The sequence below is a fragment of the Otolemur garnettii genome, unplaced genomic scaffold, assembly GCF_000181295.1.
Source record: "Otolemur garnettii isolate 467f Iridium unplaced genomic scaffold, OtoGar3 scaffold00164, whole genome shotgun sequence".
NCBI lineage: Eukaryota > Metazoa > Chordata > Mammalia > Primates > Galagidae > Otolemur > Otolemur garnettii.
Genome location: NW_003852559.1, coordinates 2,289,049 through 2,312,021, shown reverse-complemented (window position 1 = coordinate 2,312,021; position 22,973 = coordinate 2,289,049). Strand labels below are relative to the sequence as shown.

The following is a 22,973-nucleotide window of genomic DNA, read 5'->3' as shown; positions in this document are numbered from 1 at the left end:
GGGGAAATTTTATCATGAATAGTTTGAGACCTTCCCTGTACCCACTCACTCCTGTTTGAGGGAGTCAGGGTAGATGATATGAAGGGTCAGAGCTGGATATATATATATGGGGCTACAAATGGGGTTAACTGAGCTGTACCCTCATAATATGTCTCTCCACCTGCTTGCTATGAGATTAAGAGGAGCTGGGCACGTCTGACTTTCTCCTCTTATCAGTGAAACCACCAGCAGGGGCTGCATGGCGAGAGCCTGCGGTTAGCAGCTTCACTAGCTACAGCAAGGAAGGGATGTGTAATTTTGGCCTGGCCCTTCTTTTGCATCAAATGTTTTTGTTATCAAGTAAAATAATTCAATACACTTGCTTTTTTCTCTTTGTGACATTTTTGCTGCACCTTACGGTGATAAATTTTAAACTGCCCTGACCTAGTTTAAAGTGTGTGTGTGTGTATACACCACTACAACTCAGCTGATTCCATGTGGAGTTAGATAGCGTGTGTGATGACTCAGCTTTCAGATGACAGCACTAGGCAGGGGAGGTGGCTCTGAAATATTGTTGCATGGATTCCACTCCTACACAGGGAAGCAAACTAACTGTTAAAGGAGATTTCTCCAAAGGAGCTCATGATTTACTTCCTGATGGACTGAAGCCAAGGCTATTTAAATTGTTTTCCAGCCTTATCTGTGAGCCACTGTGACTTTGCTGCCATCTAGGAGGGGCAGCAGCAGTGTGAGTCCAGCTTCAGTGATACTCTTCAGGCTAAGAATGGACACGAGGAGGTGCTATGGGGAGTGGGAGCTGAAGTTCCAATTTCTTTAGAATTTACTTTCCCTGTGGAAATTACTGGGGGATTACATGGCTCATTTAGGGTATTTTCTCCTGCAGCCATTCACTTGGGTTATATTTCTGTTTGTTTTCCTGTGGTGCTCACTGTATAACCTCCTCTGAAAACAAGTATCTGGTTACAGTCTGAGGGGATAAGTAGGAATGCGAAATGAATTTCAGCCTTGGAAGAAATTTAGCTTTAAGCTAAAGTAATTAATATCCTGCTCAACCATTTGAGTATCTACAATGTTAAGCCACCACTGATTGTGCCAGGATAATAGTGGAAAGCTCAGGAAAGTAGATTCATTAAAGTGGAGCATGGGCTGTCTTGACACATGGATGGTCTCCTCAAGGGCACCAACACCAGTAAGAGCTGGAATGGACCGGGAGATCCATCTTTATCCCCCCTCTTTACATTTTGACAGGGAGGGGTGTGGCCCTGTGGAATGGGAGAAGAATATTAAAATGATCACTGCTGGTCTCCCTCCCTTCCTCTCCATGGAAGAACTAGCTAACTCAAGTGGTCTGAATGTGACAGTCTCTGGATCATATTACCAGAGGCCTTAAAGAATTAATGTTCTGGCTGGGCACCTATAGCTCAGCGGTTAGGGCACCAGCTACATACACCAGGGCTGGGGGTTCAAACCCAGCCCAGGCCAGCTAAACAACAATGACAACTGCAACAAAAAAACAGGCATTGTGGTGGGTGCCTGCAGTCCCAGCTACTTGGGAAGCTGAGGCAAGAGAATCACTTAAGCCCAAGAGTTCGAGGTTGCTGTGAGCTGTGACACTACTGCACTCTACTAAGGGTGACAAAGTGAGACTGTCTCAAAAAAAAAGAATGAAATGTTCTTCAAAAGCCAATCTCCCATCTCATTGCCTGACTCATTGGGAATAACTAAATGACAGGAAGGATTAGGAAGAAAGTTAGAGTGAAAAAACAAAAGAGAGCACAATGGCATAACCTTGGGGGAATACCAGCTCTTAAAGGGCAGATGAATGAAGATCAGCCAAAGAAAAAGGGTCGCTGAGAAAGGAGAAGAATCGGGAGTAGGCGATATTTGGAAAGCAAGCAGAAGAGAGAATATGAGGAAAGAGGTAGTATGCAGTCTTTTAGATGCTGTACAGGGACTGAGAGTCAATTGTCTTTAGTAATTTGGCCGTTCACAGAGAAGTGGAGAGGTTAGGGGGAGGAAATATAAGCAGTTAATACAGACAACTTTTCAGAGAGCTTGGTTGTAGAATGGCATATTTATAGAATGAATAAAAGGAAAGAGAAGCAGAATCTTAGAGAAGCAACAGCTTCAGTGAAGGCAGATTTGGGCAGTTTGTAAACTGTGAAAAAGAACTAGTGGGGAGGGAATAATCTAGAAAATACAAGAGGAAGGAGAGAGAACTAAAAGCATTTGTAGCACAGAGAAGCACGCCAGGCAGGACTGCAATTCTTCAGTAGGCCTCTGATTAGGTCACCTGGGAGCAGACTGTAGAAATCGTTTTTTTGTTCTGCTCCCCAAGGTAACAATATGCAGACAACAAGGTCTGAGAGAGTCTTTGAAAAAGTAATTAGCATAACCTGGAAAATAGCAGTATCTTCTGGATTTGATTTGTTCTTCTTGAACCTTCCCATTCCAGCTTTTTTCCCCAATCATTATTGACCGTTTAAATGTATGCTTTTCCTTTGTATGGTCGATTTTCAAATATCAGAGAAAAAGGCATAATGCTAAGTACATTTTACTAAGCGGTGTGAACCCTGTATCTGCCATGATCCAGATTTGAGACTCTGTCCCAGCTCGTGGGCTGGCTTGAGCCTCACTTTAAATCTGTCAGACAGAAGTAGGGGGAGCTAAAAGGCTGGGGTTGGACCCCTTAATCTCCTAGGTTCCTTTTAGCTCTGACACCTGTAGATTTTAGATATTTCGAATTGGTGATAGAGATAACACTCTGAAGTCTTACAATAACATATGAATTTGCAGGTGATACATAAGAAAATCTGATTAAGAATTTAATCTAAAATTATTTTATCACACAGTTGCTTATACACATACTTTATTCACACTTAATATCAAAGCTTACCTCCAGGTCTTTTTATAGTCAAAACTGAGGTAAGGGGTTATTTTTTTCTTGAAGGAAGGGCTACGGAGCACAAAAATGATCTCCACACTTAGTCCCGCCTCTGCTCTGCCAGTGAGGCCAGTTGGAGGGATGCGGTTCACAGCTGTGCATTCTAAACACCAGCAGTTTTCAATCTGTGTTTCCTGAGACTCTAAGATTTGGTTACATGTCCCCAGGGCATTCTGAGTGTTGTGTGGAGAATGTGTTGAGTTTGTGCCTTCTCTGCCATCTCCTGTTGGCAGTTTAAGGTCCTGCCCTTAAACTGAATCCAAATAGGTGCTATGTGGTGTGAAAACAGTTCTGGAACATCTGCTCAAGGCCTCAAAGGTGTTCATTTGCTGTTTATTCAATTTCCCTAAGCTCCACCAAAAGTTGATGTTTGCACACATGAGTTACTGTCACAGTTAAGAATGCTGAGTAGACTGACATCATATTTACATTTCAGGAGAAAACTAGCCCCATAATAACTGGCACTTGTAGACATTTGCCTCCAGGTGAGTCTCTATGACCTCTGCAGTAAGCTGTGTTACATATTGGCCATTATCACCTGTAAATCCAAATCCCAGAAGATTCTAATATTGAGCTGGGAAGGATGACAAGTGAGTAGCTGGGACCTAGCAATGATATATAATTTTCATGGGTTCTAGACATTTTAAATTCTTTTATTTAAACTTATAAAAGGATACAAGGAATTAGAAAGACTAGAGGCAGAGGTGTCCAATCTGTGGCCCGCGGGCTGTGTACAGATTGAGGACTGTTTTGTGTATTGGGTATCATAAAAAGTATGCACAAGTATGCACATTTTCTTTTGCTCATTGGCTTTCACTGGTGATTGTGTATTTAATGTGTGGCCCAAATCAACTCTTCTTCTTCTAATATGCAACAGAAAAAAAGGTTGGATGCCTTGGTAGAGAATAACAAAATTTTTCATAGATCATAGGTCAAAAATCATAATAAATCAAATTTTACAAATGTTCTTAATGATTCTTCCATAATTAGATAATTTTAAGCACCAAAGGGAAAGTCATTTCAAAAAGAGGGTTTTCATGATTACTAAGGTAAGTCTTAGCTATCCCATGCTTAACCCATGGCAATAGCTGGTTGTTTTTATATGTTTGACTGACAAGTAGGTAGATAACTCAGGGGTTGGTGTGAGGTTTTTATCAAAAATCACGTCATAAAAATATAAGATACACATCTTAAGAGCCATTTATGAAATTTAAAAATAAAACACGTGAAGAAAGGAAAAAGCAAAATCTCATTCTTACCTTCATTGAATATGGCCTCTTCTGTTGGATGGTCCTCATTATCATTCTGAGTTTCTGAGAGTGTGGGTTTCCCACCTCAGGCAGCGAAGTCTACATTTAAGAAGATCAAAGTTTCAGTATAATTTGTAACATGCAGACAAAAGTAGAAATACGAGATGAGAATATTAAATATATCCTCCTAAAACTATACACATCATTATTGGTTTAATTTATTTACCCAAAAGTGTCGAGAAAATGCACTAAAAATTACTGATTCTTTTTTTTTTTTTTTGAGACAAAGTCTTACTATGTCGCCCTCGGTAGAGTGCTGTGGCATCACGGCTCACAGCAACCCCAAACTCTGGGGCTTAAGTGATTCTCTTGCCTGAGCCTCTCTAGTAGCTGGGACTACAGGTGCCCATCACAACACCCAGCTATTTTTTTGTTGCAGTTGTCATTGTTGTTTAGCAGGCCCAGGCCAGGCTCGAACCCACCAGCTTCGGTGTAAGTGGCCGGCACCCTACTCAATACAGGCCCTGAGCCAAAATTACTGATTCTTAATATTGTGCATTCCTGCAAACAACCGTATTTTGCTGTAGATAATACGCACCCACGTTTTTGACCCAAACTTTTGAGAAAAATTTTCTCATTTTAATTTAAATTTGTATTTGTTTATATTTAGGTACTTTTTTTCTATTATAAAGGAATTGTAGCATTTATTTTTTAACATATTATGTATAAAATTTTATGTAACAAATAATTAAAAAACACAAGAAATTTTATGTACCAATAACATAGAAAGCTAAGAGTTCTTCATCACTATCAATATCAGAAGAATTGGCTCGGTGCCTGTGGCTCAAGTGGCTTAGGTGTATGCCAGCCACATACACCTAAAGTAGCAGGTTCAAATCCAGCCTGGGCCCACCGAACAACAATGACGGCTGCAACCAAAAAATAGCCGGGCGTTGTGGTGGGTACCTGTGGTCTCAGCTACTTGGGAGGCTGAGGCAGGAGAGTCGCTTGAACCCAGGAGTTGGAGGTTGCTGTGAACTGTGATGCCACGGCTCTCTCTACCCAGAGGGAAAGCTTGAGGTTCTGTCTCAAAAAAAAAAAAAAAAGAAAGAAAAAATATATATATCAGAAGAATTGTTTTCTTCATTGTTCTGCATTATCAATGTCTTCTGAGGAGTCCCTTCTCTCCATTCCGGTAAATTTCATCATCCTCGGTTCCATTCACAGCATTGCTGATGCTGGATTTTTTAAAACAATTTCACAACCACTTCCTTCTTGATACTGTTTTCCATGGTCTTAGGATCTAATCACAAATCTGGATGATGGATACCTTCTTGACTTTGCCTATAGGTATTAAATCATTACCAGCTGATGGCATCCAGATGTCTACTCGTTCTTCATGAAGGCCTTAAAAGGCTTGTTTACTGACACAACAAGGGGTTGCAGTTGGCTGGCTAGCCCACCAGGTACCACAGCAAGTTGGGTTTTCAAGTCAGCTGTGATTACTTTTGCATTTTGGGTAACATGGGCTTTGAAGTGATCTAAAACAAGAAAATCTGGTTTTTTAAGTAATCCTCCAGACCTTTGTGACCAGACTTTGTTAACCAGGTTGTCATGCCTTCTTCATTCATCCATCCTTTTTTCATGCACGTGGATAATAACTACACTTGGTATCTTTTCTTTTGGAAACATTTTTCTTTTAAAGATGATAGTAAGTGGTAACTCTAACTCATCTACACAATTGACTAAAACAGTGAAATGTGTTTTCTCACATACAATAGTTTTTCATCAAAGGGACCTCATTTGTATTGGCGATTTGAGACAGCTCAAGTTGTAAGTCCTCTGAAAACATAAAGAAGGAAATTCCAGAACTTGACTTTCATAGCCTGCTGGAGATTTGGGGGCAAGTTTTGTTTGTGTCTCAGACCTTCTCTCTTCATAAAGTTAAAGCACCATTCAGGAGTTCCTGAGAAATCACCAATGGTTTTTCCTCATGCAATCCTTTCACCCTACTCTTGAATCATCTTGGTCGAAACAGAGTTCCCAGCTTGATGCTGCTCCAGAATCCAGGTCTTCACCTCCTGCTCCATCTTCCACCACTTCAGAGGTTTCCCTGGCATCTGAAGAGGCTTCTCCTCCTGTTGCCTCTACAATCTGATGACACTCTCTGGGGGAGGAGGTCCCATGATCTTTAGCATATTTAACAACTGTTAGCTGAAAGCTTGCAGTGTATGGAAACCATTTTAACAATTTCCAAAATCATTTTCCAATGATCCTGCCCCTAAAATGTTTGAAGAGAAATATGTCGCTATTTGTTGGCTGAAAATGTTTCCATTCAAGTTCACCATAAGTTCAACAAAACCAGTAACTGTATTCTAGGATATTACTTTGCGAAGCCATATTGTTATTGCTTTCTAGAGTCACACTTTTAATGCATAAGCATAAATGAAAGTAAAAACATTTATGGAGATATGGAATTAGTACTACTCATGTATATTTAATGTACATACTTACCTTTCCCCCAAAAAAGTTTAGGTAAAAAGTTCACATTATACATGGCAAAATATGATATTCTCTGCCTTGTGAAAATAAAAATCCTCCTCTGAAATTTGATACGTGTATATCACTGAAATGACATAACATGGACAAATGGTCCCCCATCCTTGGGTTTTGCATCTGTGGTTTCAAATGACCATGAACTGAAAATTTAAAATAATGTCTATACTGAATAGGTATACTTTTTTCCTTGTCATTACTCTTTAAACAACTATCTACATAGTATTTACCCTGTATTAGGCATTATAAGTAACTGAGAGATGATTTAAAGTACTAACTGTACTTTTGGATGATGTGCACAGATTATGTGCAACTACTATACCATTTTATAAAAGTGACTTAAGCATCTATGGATTTTGGAATCTGCAAGAGTTCCTGGATGCCAAAGATGGAACCATCCATTCCCATGGATGCCAAATATATGCTTTTTGCAAAGGATTCTGTTGGATCTTTCCCCATGAAAGTTTAATCCTTTTTCAAGATATATATTTCAAGAATATGTTGAAGAAAAAAGAATGTACTTTATCACTTCAGTGGATCAGCTGCAGAACTCAGAAGCATTACCAGTTTGGAAAATATTATACCATCCAAGTACCACTGTTAGAACATAACAAACTACCAAATGTTGATTTCTCAAGAGGAATGTAGCATCTTCAATTTCCCTGAAATCTGGTTAGTGGTTACAAAGCAATCCAGCTGCACATGGTCTTCAGGAAATATGAAAGATTTGGACTTAGATTTATTCTATTAAGACACAGTAAAAAGCTGAAGCTTGCTTTTCAGAAAGAATATGCTGAAAGCCAACATATCATCTGTGAGTTAGCCACAGAAATTTTGAGTTAGAATATTTAACCATAAAGCCGCAAATCTCAGGAGAAGATTATGGGCGATATTTTTCACAGGGGTTGTAAGAAAAGCCAAAAAACTCATTATTTATATTCACACTCCTTCCCCCATATGTTTTCTTTGATATTATAGTAGATCTTTTTATTCAAAAAATAACATAAACTAAATACACTTCACATATAATATATAAGTCTTAAAGTGCTAGCTGCCTTTAAACAGAAAGTAGCCCTTGTTTGGCCTTTCATTTTCTTTCTTTCATTCTTTTTTTTTAATTGAGACAGAGTCTTACTTTGTCACCCTCGGTAGAGTGCCATGGTGTCACAGCTCACAGCAACCTCAAACTCTTGGGCTCAAGCAATTCTCTTGCCTTAGCCTCCCTAGTGGCTATGGCCTTTCATTTTCATTTGTTGAAGAAGGTCGAGAAGAATTATGCTAAAAATAAGGACAAAGCTACCAATCTACTTTGTGTAGCAGCTATTCGTGTTGGCTATTTCATATGTATGTTCAATTCAGCAAATAATGCATTCAGCATTTACTAGGCCAATACACAGCAACACAAAGGAACATCCTGAAATTTTATATAAACATTCTTCACATTCATAGTTCTTTGCCTAATGAATTTTAGTTTCATTGTTTTTTAATTGCATTTTTAGTCATTTCTTAATTTCAATCACATGGAGATATCTTACTAAGTCTTCATCTTAATCTTGAAATTGGTCTCCTACAGAATATGGAAACCCTCAGTTCTTAAAAAATATGTTTATGGACATTCACAATGGATATGCAGCTCTCTAAACTGACCTTTGAATTTTAAACATGCCCCTTTTTGCAAGATGCTACACATCTCTAAATTGTACTTTATACCAGAAATCGGGTACAATAACTTGATAGAAGACATCTCGCCATAATGTAAGGGAATAAGCGATCTGCTGCCCTCTACTATGAATTCATATGGGATCCACCATCAAGCACAGTAAGACAACAGCCATCACAGAAATGGTGCTCATGCCACAGCGGTCTCCAAATAAAGTCTGCAGTAAATGTTGACTCTCCAACAAATTATAATTGCTGGGTTTTCCAGTGACTCTTTAAAAAATAATCATTTGTATTCATTTCCACCTCAAACCTATTTGTTATGATCACAGCTGAAGAGTGTATAATTTGTTCTTCTGGGTTATTATTTTGTAAATAATCGAATTTAGTCTGTAGTTAAACACCTATGAAGGATTTCTGTGTTCCTTTGAGTATGCAGTTCAGCACCGGGAATGAGCCCAGGGCATAAAAACTGAATTCACTTCCCACCTCTGCACTTACTACCTGAAAGAATTTGCCTCCCGGCCTCCCTTGATTCATCCCTAAAATGTTGATATAATATCCATCTCACTGACTTGTTATAAGCATTCGATGAAATGGTATACTAAAAGTATTTAAATCACAGCAACTGGCACATAGTAAATAATTCACAAGTGTTAGCATTTTCTATTAAAATCATACATTTTGGTTATTTGATAAAATTCTAAACAAATAACTTTAATCCAGGTAATTATTATTGATCAAAACTTTAAATTCTTTATTCGTGTATAGAACTATATGCCTTATTGTTTTCTCTTCTCTGTAATATATGACTGCATATACATAGAAACATTTAAGAATTGATATTTTGTATAGTACCCCCCAAAAATGAAAAAAATACTTAACCATATCTGTGCTGACATGTGCAAATGACGGCACATTAAATATCCCTTGGATCAGTTCTGGTGGGCTGCTCACTCCCAACCATAAGAACATGTGCAGACCATTCGCCAGCAAGAATACTCCTTCTTCTGAAAGACGGGACTCAGAGCAACGAACAGCAGCAGGTAACATTGTGCTCTTGACATCTAACGTGTGCTGGAGGGGCAGAGACCAGAGTGAGAAACGCCTCTCTTTCCTTCCTTTTCCTCCCTCCCTGCCTTCCATTGTGTATTTCATGAGTGCCTACTATGCGCCAGGCATTGTTCTAGTCATTCGACAATAATCTCTGTCTTGTACAGCTATTGTTTCTTTTTGGAAGGAGGAAGAGACAACAACACATAAAGTAAGTAAAGTATATAGAACTGTAGATGATGTTCAAAGCTAGGAAGCAAAGCAGAACTTGGGAGGAGGTGGTGGAAGTAGGTGTTACAATTCTAACTGGGGTAGTTCAGGGACTTTTTTTTAGAGGCAGGGACTCACTGTATAACCCAGGCCAGGGTACAGTGGCATGAGCATAGTTCACTGCAGCCTCAAATACCTAGGCTCAAGCCATCCTTGTGCCTCAGCCTCCTGAGTAGCTGGGACTACAGCCCAGGAATTTCTGAGAAGGTAACCTGAGGAGGTGGGAGAAAGAGTCATGGGCGTATGTGGGGAAGATCATTCCAGGTGGAAGGAAAAGCTACTGTAAGCAAAGGTCCTGGAGCGAGACCTGTGTGTAGGGTCTGAGGACAGCCGGGGCCAGAGTGGCTGATCCACTGACTGTAACAGAGGATGAGGGCAGACAGAGGCAAAAGGGGGACAGAGAGTGCAGGGCCAGGGCAGTAGGAACCCAGAGTATTTGGATCAGAGGAGTGACCTGAGCTGGAACTGTTTTAACAGGATCACCTTAACTTCTGTGCTGGAAACAAACTGCAGGAGAGTCAGGGCTCTTCACGTCCCTCCCCACCACACAGAGCTCATGCTGCTGCTCTCTGGCAACTTGCTTCAACAGCCTCTCTCCAAATCCCACACTATGCACTTTGAAATCATTTGTAACTTTGAATTTCCTTCTTAAGAACTAAGTATTTCATATAGCGTATGGAACAACACAAAAAGCGATTCCCTTCCAGACTCCTCTGGGAAACGTACCACTGCTGCAAACTTACTATTGGCAGGAACTGTGGGTAGAAGAAAAGCTGAGAGTCGGCCACACCCATGGTCATGACCAGCTGCCGCTGGTACGCCCGCTCATCTGTTGAGATCTCAGGTCTGCTGAGCAGCACACAGTTTTTTAACAAACAGTTCATATATACTGGTAATACTTTCATGGAATCTGGTAGAATAAGCTGGAAAAAAAAAAAAAAAGATTTGTTTCATGTGCTTGACCAAGAACCCCTGAGCATTATCTGTAAGACAGAAACATCAGCGGCCTTGATTAATCATCGGCTGCCTTGATCCTGCCATGGTGAGGATTAAATGGTACCCATCAAAGCACTGAGAGCACAGTAACGGGCACATAGGAAGTGCTCAGAGGCCTGCACAGTGGTTATCAGCACAGCACGCTGCCCGGGACTCAATCCTAGTTCTGCCCCTACCTAGGGTGCAGCCCTGGGCAAATTACTTACCCTCTCTTTTCCTTGGTTTTCTGACCTGAAAATGGAATAACAGTATATCTACTTCATCTTAACAGGGCTATTATGAGAATTAAATGATTTGTAAAACACAACAGTGTCTCATACATTGTAAGCATCACCACATGTTTATTAAATGAACATTTTCTAAAAGCAATTTCCTAATCTATATTTCTAATTTCTAGCTCTTCAGTTCAGGAAGAGCATTTTTTTTTTTTTGAGGTTTTTGGCCAGGGCTGGGTTTGAACCCGCCACCTCTGGCATATGGGGCTGGTGCCCTCATCCTCTGAGCCACAGGCGCCACCACCAGGAAGAGCATTTCTAACTGCCCACAAGACAGCTGTTACTTTATACTCTTCATGCATCTAAATTCGCAGTTACTCATACATTCACCAAACACTTATTAAATGCCATTGTGTCACAAGTTCTGTGGAAAGTGTCAAGGATATTCCTAAGGAGGAAAAAGGTACCGCCTCATAAAAGGTACAGTGTCATAAAAGGCTTGAAGTACATTAAGGATAACAGACATGTAAATGGATAAAACAGAATAAGGAGATTTTAATGCCATAGAGACAAGGAAACACTTCATGCATTTAGATACGTCAGTGCTGGATGGTAAGTTGCACAACTGAACTCCCACAATTCCACAAACATGTCCTTCCTTGCATGTTTCCTATTCAGTGTGGAACTTCCAGATAAAGCCAATCTCATTTTTTTCTTTCTTTCTCAATTGGTAAAATTTATAAATGAATCATTTTAATTCTGCCTTTATAATCCACCTGCATCGCCCCGTCCATCCTTCCTTTGGCTCACATGACCTCACTCTGACTGCCTCAAAGCATGGACCAGAATGAGATGCTTCCAAGTGAGATAACACAATGCAGCAACTCTAGGAAAATTAAATTCAGGATTTAAAAAATTATAATGTCCTATGTTTTCTAACCTTCTCCCAAATCAACTTCATAAGGATAGCTACTAGTCAAATTTGATGACTGAATGTCACTTCCTTCCATTGATACACTGACCTGGGCTGGAAGGAAGCACAGGACATATCTAAAAGAGAAAGTGTACACAGGAGACAGCGATAATATACAAACAGGTACCCCAACTATCCAGTCTATAAATTCATGATTTCTTTTTAGCTCTCTATCTTAATAATGAAAAGGGGTACACACCTATCAGAATCCCTACTAAAAAGGAATGTCCCTCAGGGCGCTGTTAGCATTTATTCCAGTTTAAATCTCTTTATAGTAGAGGTCTCTTCTCCTGATCTATTAAGGGAGGAATGTGTGGGCCTGAACTTTCCAGCTGGTTCAGGCAAAATATTTGTGAATGATTCTCTTTTGCAGTTTGTTTCCCTTCTCAGATTCTAATCTCCTCTCAAAGAACCCAAGGTAGTTCACTGCCTGTATACTTAGAACACTCTCTTCTGGTAATTTTTTCTCTAGCATAAAGTATTTTCATTTGATATTTGATGCTGGATCACATTTTCAGCCAAGGAAAAACTGTCAGAAGATACAGAAACCAGATCAAGGTCACATGCCAGAGCCAGGTGCTATTTCTGAGCTAATTATAAGTTAGGCATTTTATACATTATTATTAAGAATGTTCTTAGATAGAACTGTTTGTTTGTTTGTTTGTTTGTTTGTTTTGAGACAGAGCCTCAAGCTATCCCCCTGGGTAGACTGCCCTGGCTTCACAGCTCACAGCAACCTCTAACTCCTGGGCTCAAGCAAGTCTCCTGCCTCAGCCTCCCAAGTAGCTGGGACCACGGGTGCCCGCCACAACGCCTGGCTATTTTTTGGTTGCAGCCGTCATTGTTGTTTGGCGGGTCCGGGCTGGATTCAAACCCGCCACCTTAGGTGTATGTGGCTGGCGCCTTAGCCACTTGAGCCACAGGCGCCAAGCCTCTTAGATAGAACTGTATAGAAGTGTGTCCATCTGGCATTTAAGTATTTTCTTGAAATTTCACTAGTTGCTTCTAATTAATCAGGTCATATTAAGATTTCAGAAATCTGTTGTCCCAATTGCTACAAAGAGGTGAAGGTGGCCCACAATGACACTATTAGGAGTGAATCGTCTAATCAGAGGACACTGGATGGGTAAGTTGCACAATCGAAGCAGAAGCAGTAAATGAGAAGGAAGATTAATAAAGAAGAAGAAATGGAATTAAAGAGTGAAAGAAAACACGAACATGATCTTTTTCCATGTTTTTGAAATGGGAAAGAAAATGCAGCAATGGATCACCACTGTAAAGTCCCCCCACCTCCTCAGTCCCTTCCATAAATAGGTAAATTATTCTTGAGGCAAGAACATGTAGACGTGGAGGGAGTGGGAATTCACATAAATCTGGTTAAATGCATGTGGAAAATTCTTCTATTCTCTAGGTTTAGAAATGACAGACATAGTAATGAATAAAAAAAAAAAAAACGATTACTTTGCAATTAAGGTCATTTGCCTTGCCTGCGGAAGTCAACGTACTCCTTCTATAAATATAATGCATATAATGTAATATACAAAGGGTGCCAAGGATAAATGTATATGCATTTTCAGGAAGGAAAACGCTGCACTAAATTCGTCATATGCAAGTCACATTTGACTTCTGCAATTACAAGAGCTGCTCAACATGATCTGTATTTATCTTTTGTTAAGAGGCCATATTGAATACTACAATTTTAATACAGTCTTTTCTTTCTAAAATGGCGTATACATTTTTTGGCACCCTTTGTATTTAAGCTCAGAAGAATGAGCTACTAGATTTAATTAAAAAGAATGTATGTTATTTATGCAAACCTAAAAATCTGCTTTAGTATCATATGATCCAACTCACAGCTACTTGATGGTCTTGTGTGGACAAAGGGAACTTGGGACTCCATGGTAGAACAGCAGAATTCCTTCAGCAATTTTTCTACACATGTTACTTCTCATAAGTGAGCTACAGGAGGGCACCAGGTTTATAGCTACATTTGCTGATGAGAACCTTAAGTCCAGCCATTCTTTTCTCAGTTAATGGCATATTTTATTACATTATTGTCACCAACAGTTTTGGAATTTGCATTTTCCAGACTCTATGAGGGAAAATCATAAGGTACTTAAAATCATTTTTTTCAAACACCTCATGGGGTGGAGGATACATCTGATATGTGCTAATAACGGAGAAAGAAAAATCTCATTATAAGAACAGAAACGATCTTTATTAACTTATCTAGAGAAAATTTGACACCATAAGGTTTTCATACCAGAAATAATTATTTAAACAAATGATGCTGTAATAGACATAATTCTTCTTAATATAAACCAGAAAGAAATAACAGGTTTTATTTTTTTCCTCAAATAGGTAACAGATTTGTTTTTAAATTAAGATCTTTGAATCCAGTTGTTTTAACATGAGCAAATAAACTTGCAGAGAGGACACTAAGTCTATCTGTGCTGCTTCCCTAACCCTTCTGCAACGTGAGATACTCCAGAGACAGAATAACATTTCCAGAGCTCTAAGATAAACAGTGAAACTGGGTGTAAAGTGCTCATGACTGGACTTTGCCCAGGCCAGATTCCACGTCCCCTGTGAGTTGTGTATAACTTAAACAAGCACACTATGAAACAGTACTGATATCTGAGTTATTAAAGTGGCAGATCTTCCACAGATTAATAATAAAGAGGACAGGACACTCCAGACATCAGCAAGTGACAAACTGGCTTTTCTTTTCTGTGTCATTTATATGATTATCAACACAGGAGATGAAAGAATGGATGGACAACTAATTTATTCACCTGGGACAGCAAGGAAAGAAACTTTTATGAAAAATCCAACATAATAAATGTATTTATTTTATTTTTCTTCTTCAGCCAGATTATGAATTTGGACCCCCTAAGTTATCTACATTATCTTTTCTGCTGAAGGCCAACGCTAGGTGGGGTTTCAGGGGTCCTCTCAGCACCCACTTTGACAAAGAATGAATCGGAAAGTTTCCCACTTGTCGTTTGTTCACTGTCCTCCCTGTTAACTGAAATTCCATCTCAGATACACAATACGTCAAGTATGAGAAACGGGATCTACCTTTTACTGACATGGAAAAGAACGTGAACAATAGATTTGAGATTTCCCTTTTTTCTTTTATGGGAGAGTCTAAATAAGGTTTGTTTCAGGGATCGTCTAAAATTTCAAATTATTAGATGATGGCCAGAGATAATTCTTTCAAAACACTTCGTACCTCTTAATAGTGTTGAAGTATGAAAGATTCCGATATTCATATGTATAAATTATATTTACATTTATAAAATATAATGCTACAATTGCAGCAGCTCATGTCAACTTTGTTAATATGCCTGACATGTCTCAGCACACACATTTCACAACAAAATACTCATCTCTATATACAAAAGAGAATCCTGTTTATATTATGACAATTCTAACATATAACATTCTTTTGTTTATACATCATGTAGTGGCTGTCAACCAAATATACACACTCATTTTTTGGTTCAGGCACCTTGTAAAGTGACTTTTTTTTTTTTTAATTTCAAAATATTAAAATTTCAAATGTTTTAGGTTACATGGATTCTTTTTGTAATCCTTGAGTACCAGCTATAGGTGTGGCCATCATCCAAATATACCCATTACCTTGGTTTCTTCCTTTCCCTCTTTTTCTTCCCCCCAAACCAAGTTTTTTAGCATTGACTACAAAAAAAAAAATTCACAGCCCCCCAAAACTGCATTCTTAATCTGCTTGGCTATTTGATTTACTACACAGCATCTAAGTGCCTACAACATCCTAAGTCTTGAAGAGCTTTGTGCTAAAGGAACAAACAGTCGTGTGTAACACTTTTAACGTCTAGGTACAACACGTGCCTCACCTGGCTTGCAGCAGATGGACTCGCACAGTTCTTTCGATAACATGCCAACATATGGGCAGTCTGATTTACAAGAATTTCCCGGATAACCTTCAAAGGCTGATGTAAAACTGCTTTAAAAGCTATGTGCACACAAAAAGGGAAAAAGACATCAGAGTTTTAGCTCAGAAACTGATCTCTTCGAATAATAGTAATGAAGAACAAATTGCTTTTATCTTCAGACAACCAGCAAAGAATAGCATTTAAAAATGTCGAAGGCATTTGCTAGTGTTCTCCTCTTGAATAACTTGATCTAACTTATAGAGAACAATGACCCACCTACATCAAAAGGTTCTATCAGCCAGATTATAAGAAAGGCCAGTTTGTCTCCTTCCGATGTCCTGAATTTTTATAGGCTGGACTGATACTTTTTCCAAACCTTAGAGTAGAAATCTCAGAGGGGAAGCCAAAGAAAGTTCTGCCTTGGGGCCCCAACTTGTCTCACAGTTAATGTGGTACCGATGAGCTAGTTCGGTGGAATATTAGGGACAGTCTCCTTCCATTCCCCTGATTGTCCCAGAGGGCTCACTCACATATCATAATAAGGGTCTATGCAACATATTCACAAATTTCAACTCAACACATTCACAAATTTCAAACCCTGGCCTCTGAAAGAAAACATTAAATAAATCTGCATAGCACAGCCCTAACAAAAGACTTAGCTCATTAGAGATGCTGACTACTCTCCTTTACCCTTTGCTTTTGTTAGTTCTGAATTTCCCCACCAAAGGCTCCACCACCACAGTACTTTTCAGCTACTGACTCAATTAACCAACAAGTCCTGACTGAATTACTAAGGAAGGTTTACTGACCCTCGGGATTAGCCAAAATGTTACCTGACTTGGCAAAGAAGTTGACAAGGGCATCTGTCTCACAGCTCTTATAAAGATCAGCCAACTGGGAGCTGCAGTTCAAGCCAAGATTGTGAATCCGAAGTCTTCTTTGACCACTGATGGTCGTGTAGAGCACAGCGCACTGCAGAAGGAACATTGAGGTCGTGTGTTTTTCTGGTTAATATATCCAGCTAGCTTGATTTGATTAACATTTACAAAACATCAAGTATGGATAAAAGACCTCCAAATTTTTCTGCAGATTTTTTTCTATTATTGTCAAAGACTGAACAACATGATGTCCACGCAGCATCTCACAGGTTTAAACTATTGGGCGACTCACAGGGACGTGCCTGTTCACATTTCCACAACTAGTCTGCATGTCACACATCTCAGGTTTTATTACCAGGCCTCTAGGTCCAAAAACAATACCTTCATGTGCTCATAGCCCCTACTCAGAGCTCACTTCCCTCAAAAACAATTAGTTTGATGACAGACTTAAGTCTTATGCTAATGATATATACATTTCAAAATGCAGAGATAAACCACTTCTCATATGTCTACACCTAAAACAAACATCAGTTAAAGTTCTTCTTCAGCCTAATGTCAACCTCTCTCCATCCTTAAAGGGTTATACTAATGTCTACTGAAACTATGACCACTATATATATTTTTTCCTTATTTTAATTCAAAGTTTCCATGGCTTCTAGTTAATTTTATTTACTACAAAGCCAAGTCTTATCCAACTTGCTTACAAGATGACAATGTGCTTAATGTGGTATTAAAGGCTGAATTATGGAACCTCCATTCTTTTACATTGAAGTCCTAACTCCTGGCACCTCAGAATGTTACTGTATTTAGAGACAGAACAGAGATGAACATCATCTTTACAAGAAGAGGAACTTTGGACACAGATAGCTAATGCAGGGAAGAGGATGTGAACTCACAGGAGAAAGAAAACCATTAATAAGCCAAGGAGAAAGGCCTGGAACAGATGGTTCCCTTAAGTCCCTTGGAAGCCTTGATTGCAGACTTCTAACCTTCAAAACTATGGGAAAGTAAGTTTCTGCTGTGTAAGCTGCTCAGTCTGTGTTATTCTGTTATGGCAGCCCTTCTAGTCTATACACACATGGTTGGAATGAAGTGGAGTTGAAGCCTGAGAGAACTGAATCCCGTTGCAAGCCAGTTGGTGGCAGCCCTGAGTCTTTGCGGGGCTGCTGTGTGCTGACACACAATTGTTACTCTAAGTAGTGTACACATATGAATGAGCGTAGGGAGAAATCTCACAAGTGAGTTCTCTGTTCTAATGACATCTACCTTTGGAGAAAGAGAGTTCATTGTTTTCTTTTTAAATGGAGACACCATCATATTTGATGCTATTTTAGTTTCCTCATTGATCACCATCAGTAACAAACTAAAATACAAAAGATGGGAATAAACTTTAAATCACCTGGATTAAGGCTCCACTGTCTTCACCAAGTTTGTCATCATGCTTGAACTCCACGGTCACTGCCTTGTCACAGTCAATGGCCGCCATTTCCACGTCAGTGGTATTGTTCATAAAAATCCCACCGAAGAAATCAGTGGCTCTGAACCCTAAAGATGAAGGGAAAAGGAAATTTGGCTTCTCCTTATTTGACTGTTATTTTCTTTGTTGGCCTATTATTAATTTGAAGAAGAAACAATTATACAAAAGAGACCTGAAAAACTGTAGAAGCGATAATTACCTGTGCTGGTACGAACCCTCATAATAGCATCAAAGCCTATTTTCTTCTCAATATCATTTCTGAGGTCATTCAAAAACTGCTGGCTATCCAAGTGCATCTAAAAAATAAAGTTTGATCAATGCCCACCAGGTGGCAGTAAAACACTTAAAATAACAATTCTCATTTTAATCCTGACTTCAAATAACTATTTTTTACATTCTGATTTAGTATACTTATGTGCATACCTTACATTTGTTTGGTTCAAGAAAATATGGGATATTTGGACCATAATTCTTAACTTTTTAAATGAAACTCACATCTATTATTTTCTTTCATTTTTATAACACTTAGATGAGAAAAACAGCTGTTAATTTTATTTTGCAAATGGGAGAATTAAGCCAGCATAAATGATCCATTCAGAAGTTTAGAGTTGGAGGAAAGACTAAGACCCAACGTATAAGACCCATTTAGAGAGTCTGGGAAAGACCCAGCAGTTGGGGTCTTCTCCTTATCTGACCACATTGAGAACTTGGTGAAGCTAAGTCGCAGGAGAGCTCGTGCTCACGGTAGAAACCCCTTCTCCTAGCCTTGTAAACGACTCAACTATCACCATATTTCTGAAAGCTGTTCACATTCCACAACCGAGCCATATGTATACAACAAGCACATGTTCATAATACTGAGCTGAGAGCTTCCCCAAAGAGCGTAAACAAACTGGTGGGGCACCAGCTTCCAAGGCTTCTCATTGAGCTGGTCAGTGAAGCTCTGAGAAATTCTCACCACTACCGTTTGACAGTTCGCAGGCCAGCAACACGTGCATCCCTTCCTGTCCCCCCCAAACCCCCACACAGAGGCAAGGAAGCAGGGAAGTGGGAATCACAGATGCAGTCTTCACATAATAATCCCTTTAGCTGTTTACACACAACTTGATGCCTGCAAAGTTCATGACCATCAGAACACTGCCAAATGGAAAACACTATTAAAATTTTTACTAAAGATGGGAAAGAAATGCTACAGGATGATTCAGTTTTATAGTAATGTGGAGTAAATAGAAATAAACATCTGAGCGGTAGCATAGGCAAAATTAACACTCTTCAGTCATATTTTACTATGTGTTTACATCTCAGAGGGTTCTTCCTCTGCTGGATTGTAACAGCCCTTTCTAGGAACATTGAAGGAATCAGTAATAATCATTGATATGTTGAGTACAAGTAAATATCCTTTATTATATCAGAAACTACATGGGGTTAACACATAACTCAAAAACTTAAGGAAACAGGAAAAGAGGAATAAACCTAGATGGTTACATTGTGGTATACCCACTGTCTGCACGTCACTGGGGAGCCTGCTCTTTGCAGCTAAGTGACTCCAGTGTGGATGACCACACTGCTGCATAGCTAAGGACCCTAGCAAGGATGCAAGTACTATTAAACTGTGCCCAAGACCTTACTAATATTCCATGTTAATGGAATGGAATGGAATGAAAGATGATAAAGTCCTTTTTTAGGAAAGTGAAAAACGAAGTTTCTGATGAAATTTATCTTCCTAATCGGGGAAGGAACTGCAACTGGTCGACACAATAGACTTCACTGAGCCTCAATCCCTGCAGTCTGGGCAGACTGAGAAAGGGGTCGAATTCTGTATGATCACTAAGAGCTTATTTTCAGGAGTGTGCCTGAAAAGACATACTTTTATCAGAAGTCTTGGAAAAGGCTCCTAAAGCTTTTTAAATTTTATTTCATTAGTCATCTTTGGTCTTATCAAGTCCCTTAATTAGTTTGTATAAACATGGACCCAGGCTCGATAAATAATAACTTTACTGGTGATGAATAAAAATAGATGATTAAGATGTGTCATTTAGGTTGGGGGGCCACTCTGTACACAGCCCTGACTCTCCTCAGGGGAGACGAGTGACTAGTAACTGGGTCAGTGTAGCTCCTCATTGTCTGAGCCCTCCTTTGTGGGAGGCAACCTTCCTGCAAGAGGCACACATTTTCTGCCCCTGAATAAAGTTTTCAAGGTCCAGGTGTCCAGGGGAGAAGCTTGCACAGGCAGGCCTGGAGTTACAAACATCCAACTTACATGCAACTCACTCACACTTAAAAATGGGGGCTATTCCAGTAAGTCCCTGAGTTACAAACATCTGACTGAGGTTCAATTTGCACTTAGAAGTGGAAGCTTTATGACATGTACAGGTAAATATATCTGTTCCAACTTACATACAAATTTAACTTAAGAATAAACCGACAGAACCTATCTCACTCACAATCTGAGGACTGCCTATAACTGGCCCCCTATGCCTAGGTGTACAAGTTTGTCATGTTCAGGGTTGAGGCATTAGCTAGCCCACTTGCCTTACATAATATTGTGTTGACATTTTGATTATCTCTTCACTGTCTCTCAACACAGGCTCACAAGAGAGAAGTGTGATGAATTCACTCCCGGCATCCCAACAGTTTAAACCAAATATGTAGTCATTTTTAAAACATTAAGTATGTTTTACATAAAATATATTTTTCCCTACTATAAAGGTTCACACTGACATTTAGCTCTAAGCATGAAGGAGCTCATTCTATTGCCAAACACTCAGAAAGTATAAATTGCTTAACCATATATACAGTCATTCCTTGGGTATCCCTGAAAGATTTGTTCCAGGACCTCCCACAAATACCAAAATCTACCAGATGTTCAAACTCCACTACAAAATGGCATATTTGCATAAAATCTACCCACACCCTCCATATACATTAAATCTGCTCCGGACTACTTATAATATGTAATGACAAGAGGAAAAAGCCTGCATATGTTCAACATAGAATGCAATTTTTTTCTGAATATGTTTGATGTTGCTAGAATCCAGAGATGCAGAACCCCCAGATACAGAGGGCCAAGTGTATACATTCTTTTCCATCTGCTCTTGAATTTCAATTTGTAAGCTGCCCACAAGATTATGCAGCTTTTTAATCTGTGAGCAAAGCACTGAAACAGAAATGGGAGTAGAAAACTACAGTGAACAAGGAGCTTGCATTTACCTGGAAGTTGTTGTATTTGTAAAGGGTTCCTCCAGTGAGCTGAGGGACAAGGCCCAGAGAGGCCACATCCACATACTGACTGGGGAAGAGGAAGAGCGTCACGGAGCAGCCATGAGCCACACAGTCCTTGGCCAATGAGTCATAGACGTTAGTTTGGGGTTGGAAAAGTACCTGAAAAAAAAAAAGATACAAAAAGGGAAAAAAGACAAATTATGATGTTTTTGGTTTAAATTTTTTTTTTTTGGAGACAGAGTCTCACTATGTTGCCCTCAGTAGAGTGCTAAGGCCTTACAGCTCACAGCAACTTCAAACTCCTGGGCTCAAGTGATTCTCTTACCTCAGCCTCCCAAGTTTCAGACTACAGGTGCCTGCCGCAATGCCCAGCTATTTTTTTTGTTGTAGTTGTAATTGTTCTTTAGCTGGCCTGGTCAGGTTTGAACTCGCCAGCCCTGGTGCATGTGGCCAGTGCTCTAACCACCGTTTCTATTGAACTCTGAATTTTAAAAAAACTGTTTTTTTCTAGTTAAGTGAAGTGGGATGATGAAATAAATCATAAGCACTTCTTGAGCACCAGGTCTGTGCTGGGCTCATGCCGTATTCAGTTTTATTGTCCCTCCAATAATCTGAATGAAGCTAATATTGCTGTCCTCACTGCACAGATCTAGAGGAGGCCAGTGTGTGCTGTCGTGTGGCCAGGAGTTGGATGCCCACGCTGTGGTCTTTTCCTTCCCACTGTCTCTCCCCCACCCCACTGTCACACGTGCTAAACCAAGGCATGTTTGAGCACCTGGCCCCTCTACGTCATGACTCAGGCCTCTGCCTCAAGGGGCTCTTGCCATATGGCGCCTCTACTTCCTCCCTCCATCCTTTATATTCTTTTTGTAATTTTTCCCTCCTACCATTTCTTTAACAGTCTTTTCATTCACTCTCTTAAAAAGATCACCCATGAACAAGGTTAGGTCCTTATTTTAAATTTTATACATCAGACATCAATTTTTCTAGGACTATAAACTTTCTTAAATTGCCTGCCTAAATAAAAATATTTCTATCATGTACAATGTCCTGGTCTTAGACATTCGATTTAGCTTATCCCCCTTTTTCTTCCATAGGATACACTGCCTCTGCCTTTACCCGCCTCTTACTGACACATGGACACTTGAAAGATTCATTGTTCACAAAGTACCTTCTCTTTGTCTGTATTGACTAGTTTTTTGTCATCTCTGTTTTTGAGCTTGCCTGGTGCTTCCGCAGTCGGCAAGGAAGAATGGAAGATGAACAGCTTCCCAGGACAGTCTGCTGCCTACAAAAGAAAAAAAAAAGAAATCACATAAAATGCCTTGGGTAGAAAGGTTTTACTTTAGGGTAAACAGAAAATAAATTAAAACTATTAAAAAATACATGTTACAGTGAAAATACGTTCTTACTTGGGCTAGTACAGTCTTTGAGGATCAGGTAGCTGCCATAATGCAAAAGTAGATGACAGAATTTCCAGGATTATAATACAACCAAAATTCTTACTCCAAATCTTTAGTAAACAAGGATTAAAACTATAGTGGTATTCTGAGGAACAATGTA

General features: G+C 39.5%; 1 protein-coding gene across 1 annotated transcript in view; it reads right to left on the bottom strand.

Annotated features, from left to right (window-relative positions):
• SEC24D (SEC24 homolog D, COPII coat complex component) overlaps positions 1–22,973 on the bottom strand; it is a 115,715-nt gene that overhangs the window by 2,082 nt on the left and 90,660 nt on the right. The window contains exons 14-22 of the mRNA XM_012811565.2: positions 22,582–22,698; positions 21,399–21,569; positions 18,388–18,484; positions 18,111–18,256; positions 16,667–16,805; positions 15,795–15,913; positions 10,476–10,655; positions 9,295–9,486; positions 4,204–4,293 (exon numbers count right to left, since the gene is read on the bottom strand). Coding sequence (XP_012667019.1) covers positions 4,204–4,293; positions 9,295–9,486; positions 10,476–10,655; positions 15,795–15,913; positions 16,667–16,805; positions 18,111–18,256; positions 18,388–18,484; positions 21,399–21,569; positions 22,582–22,698 — 1,251 coding nt within the window. The remainder of the gene's footprint in view (positions 1–4,203; positions 4,294–9,294; positions 9,487–10,475; positions 10,656–15,794; positions 15,914–16,666; positions 16,806–18,110; positions 18,257–18,387; positions 18,485–21,398; positions 21,570–22,581; positions 22,699–22,973) is intronic.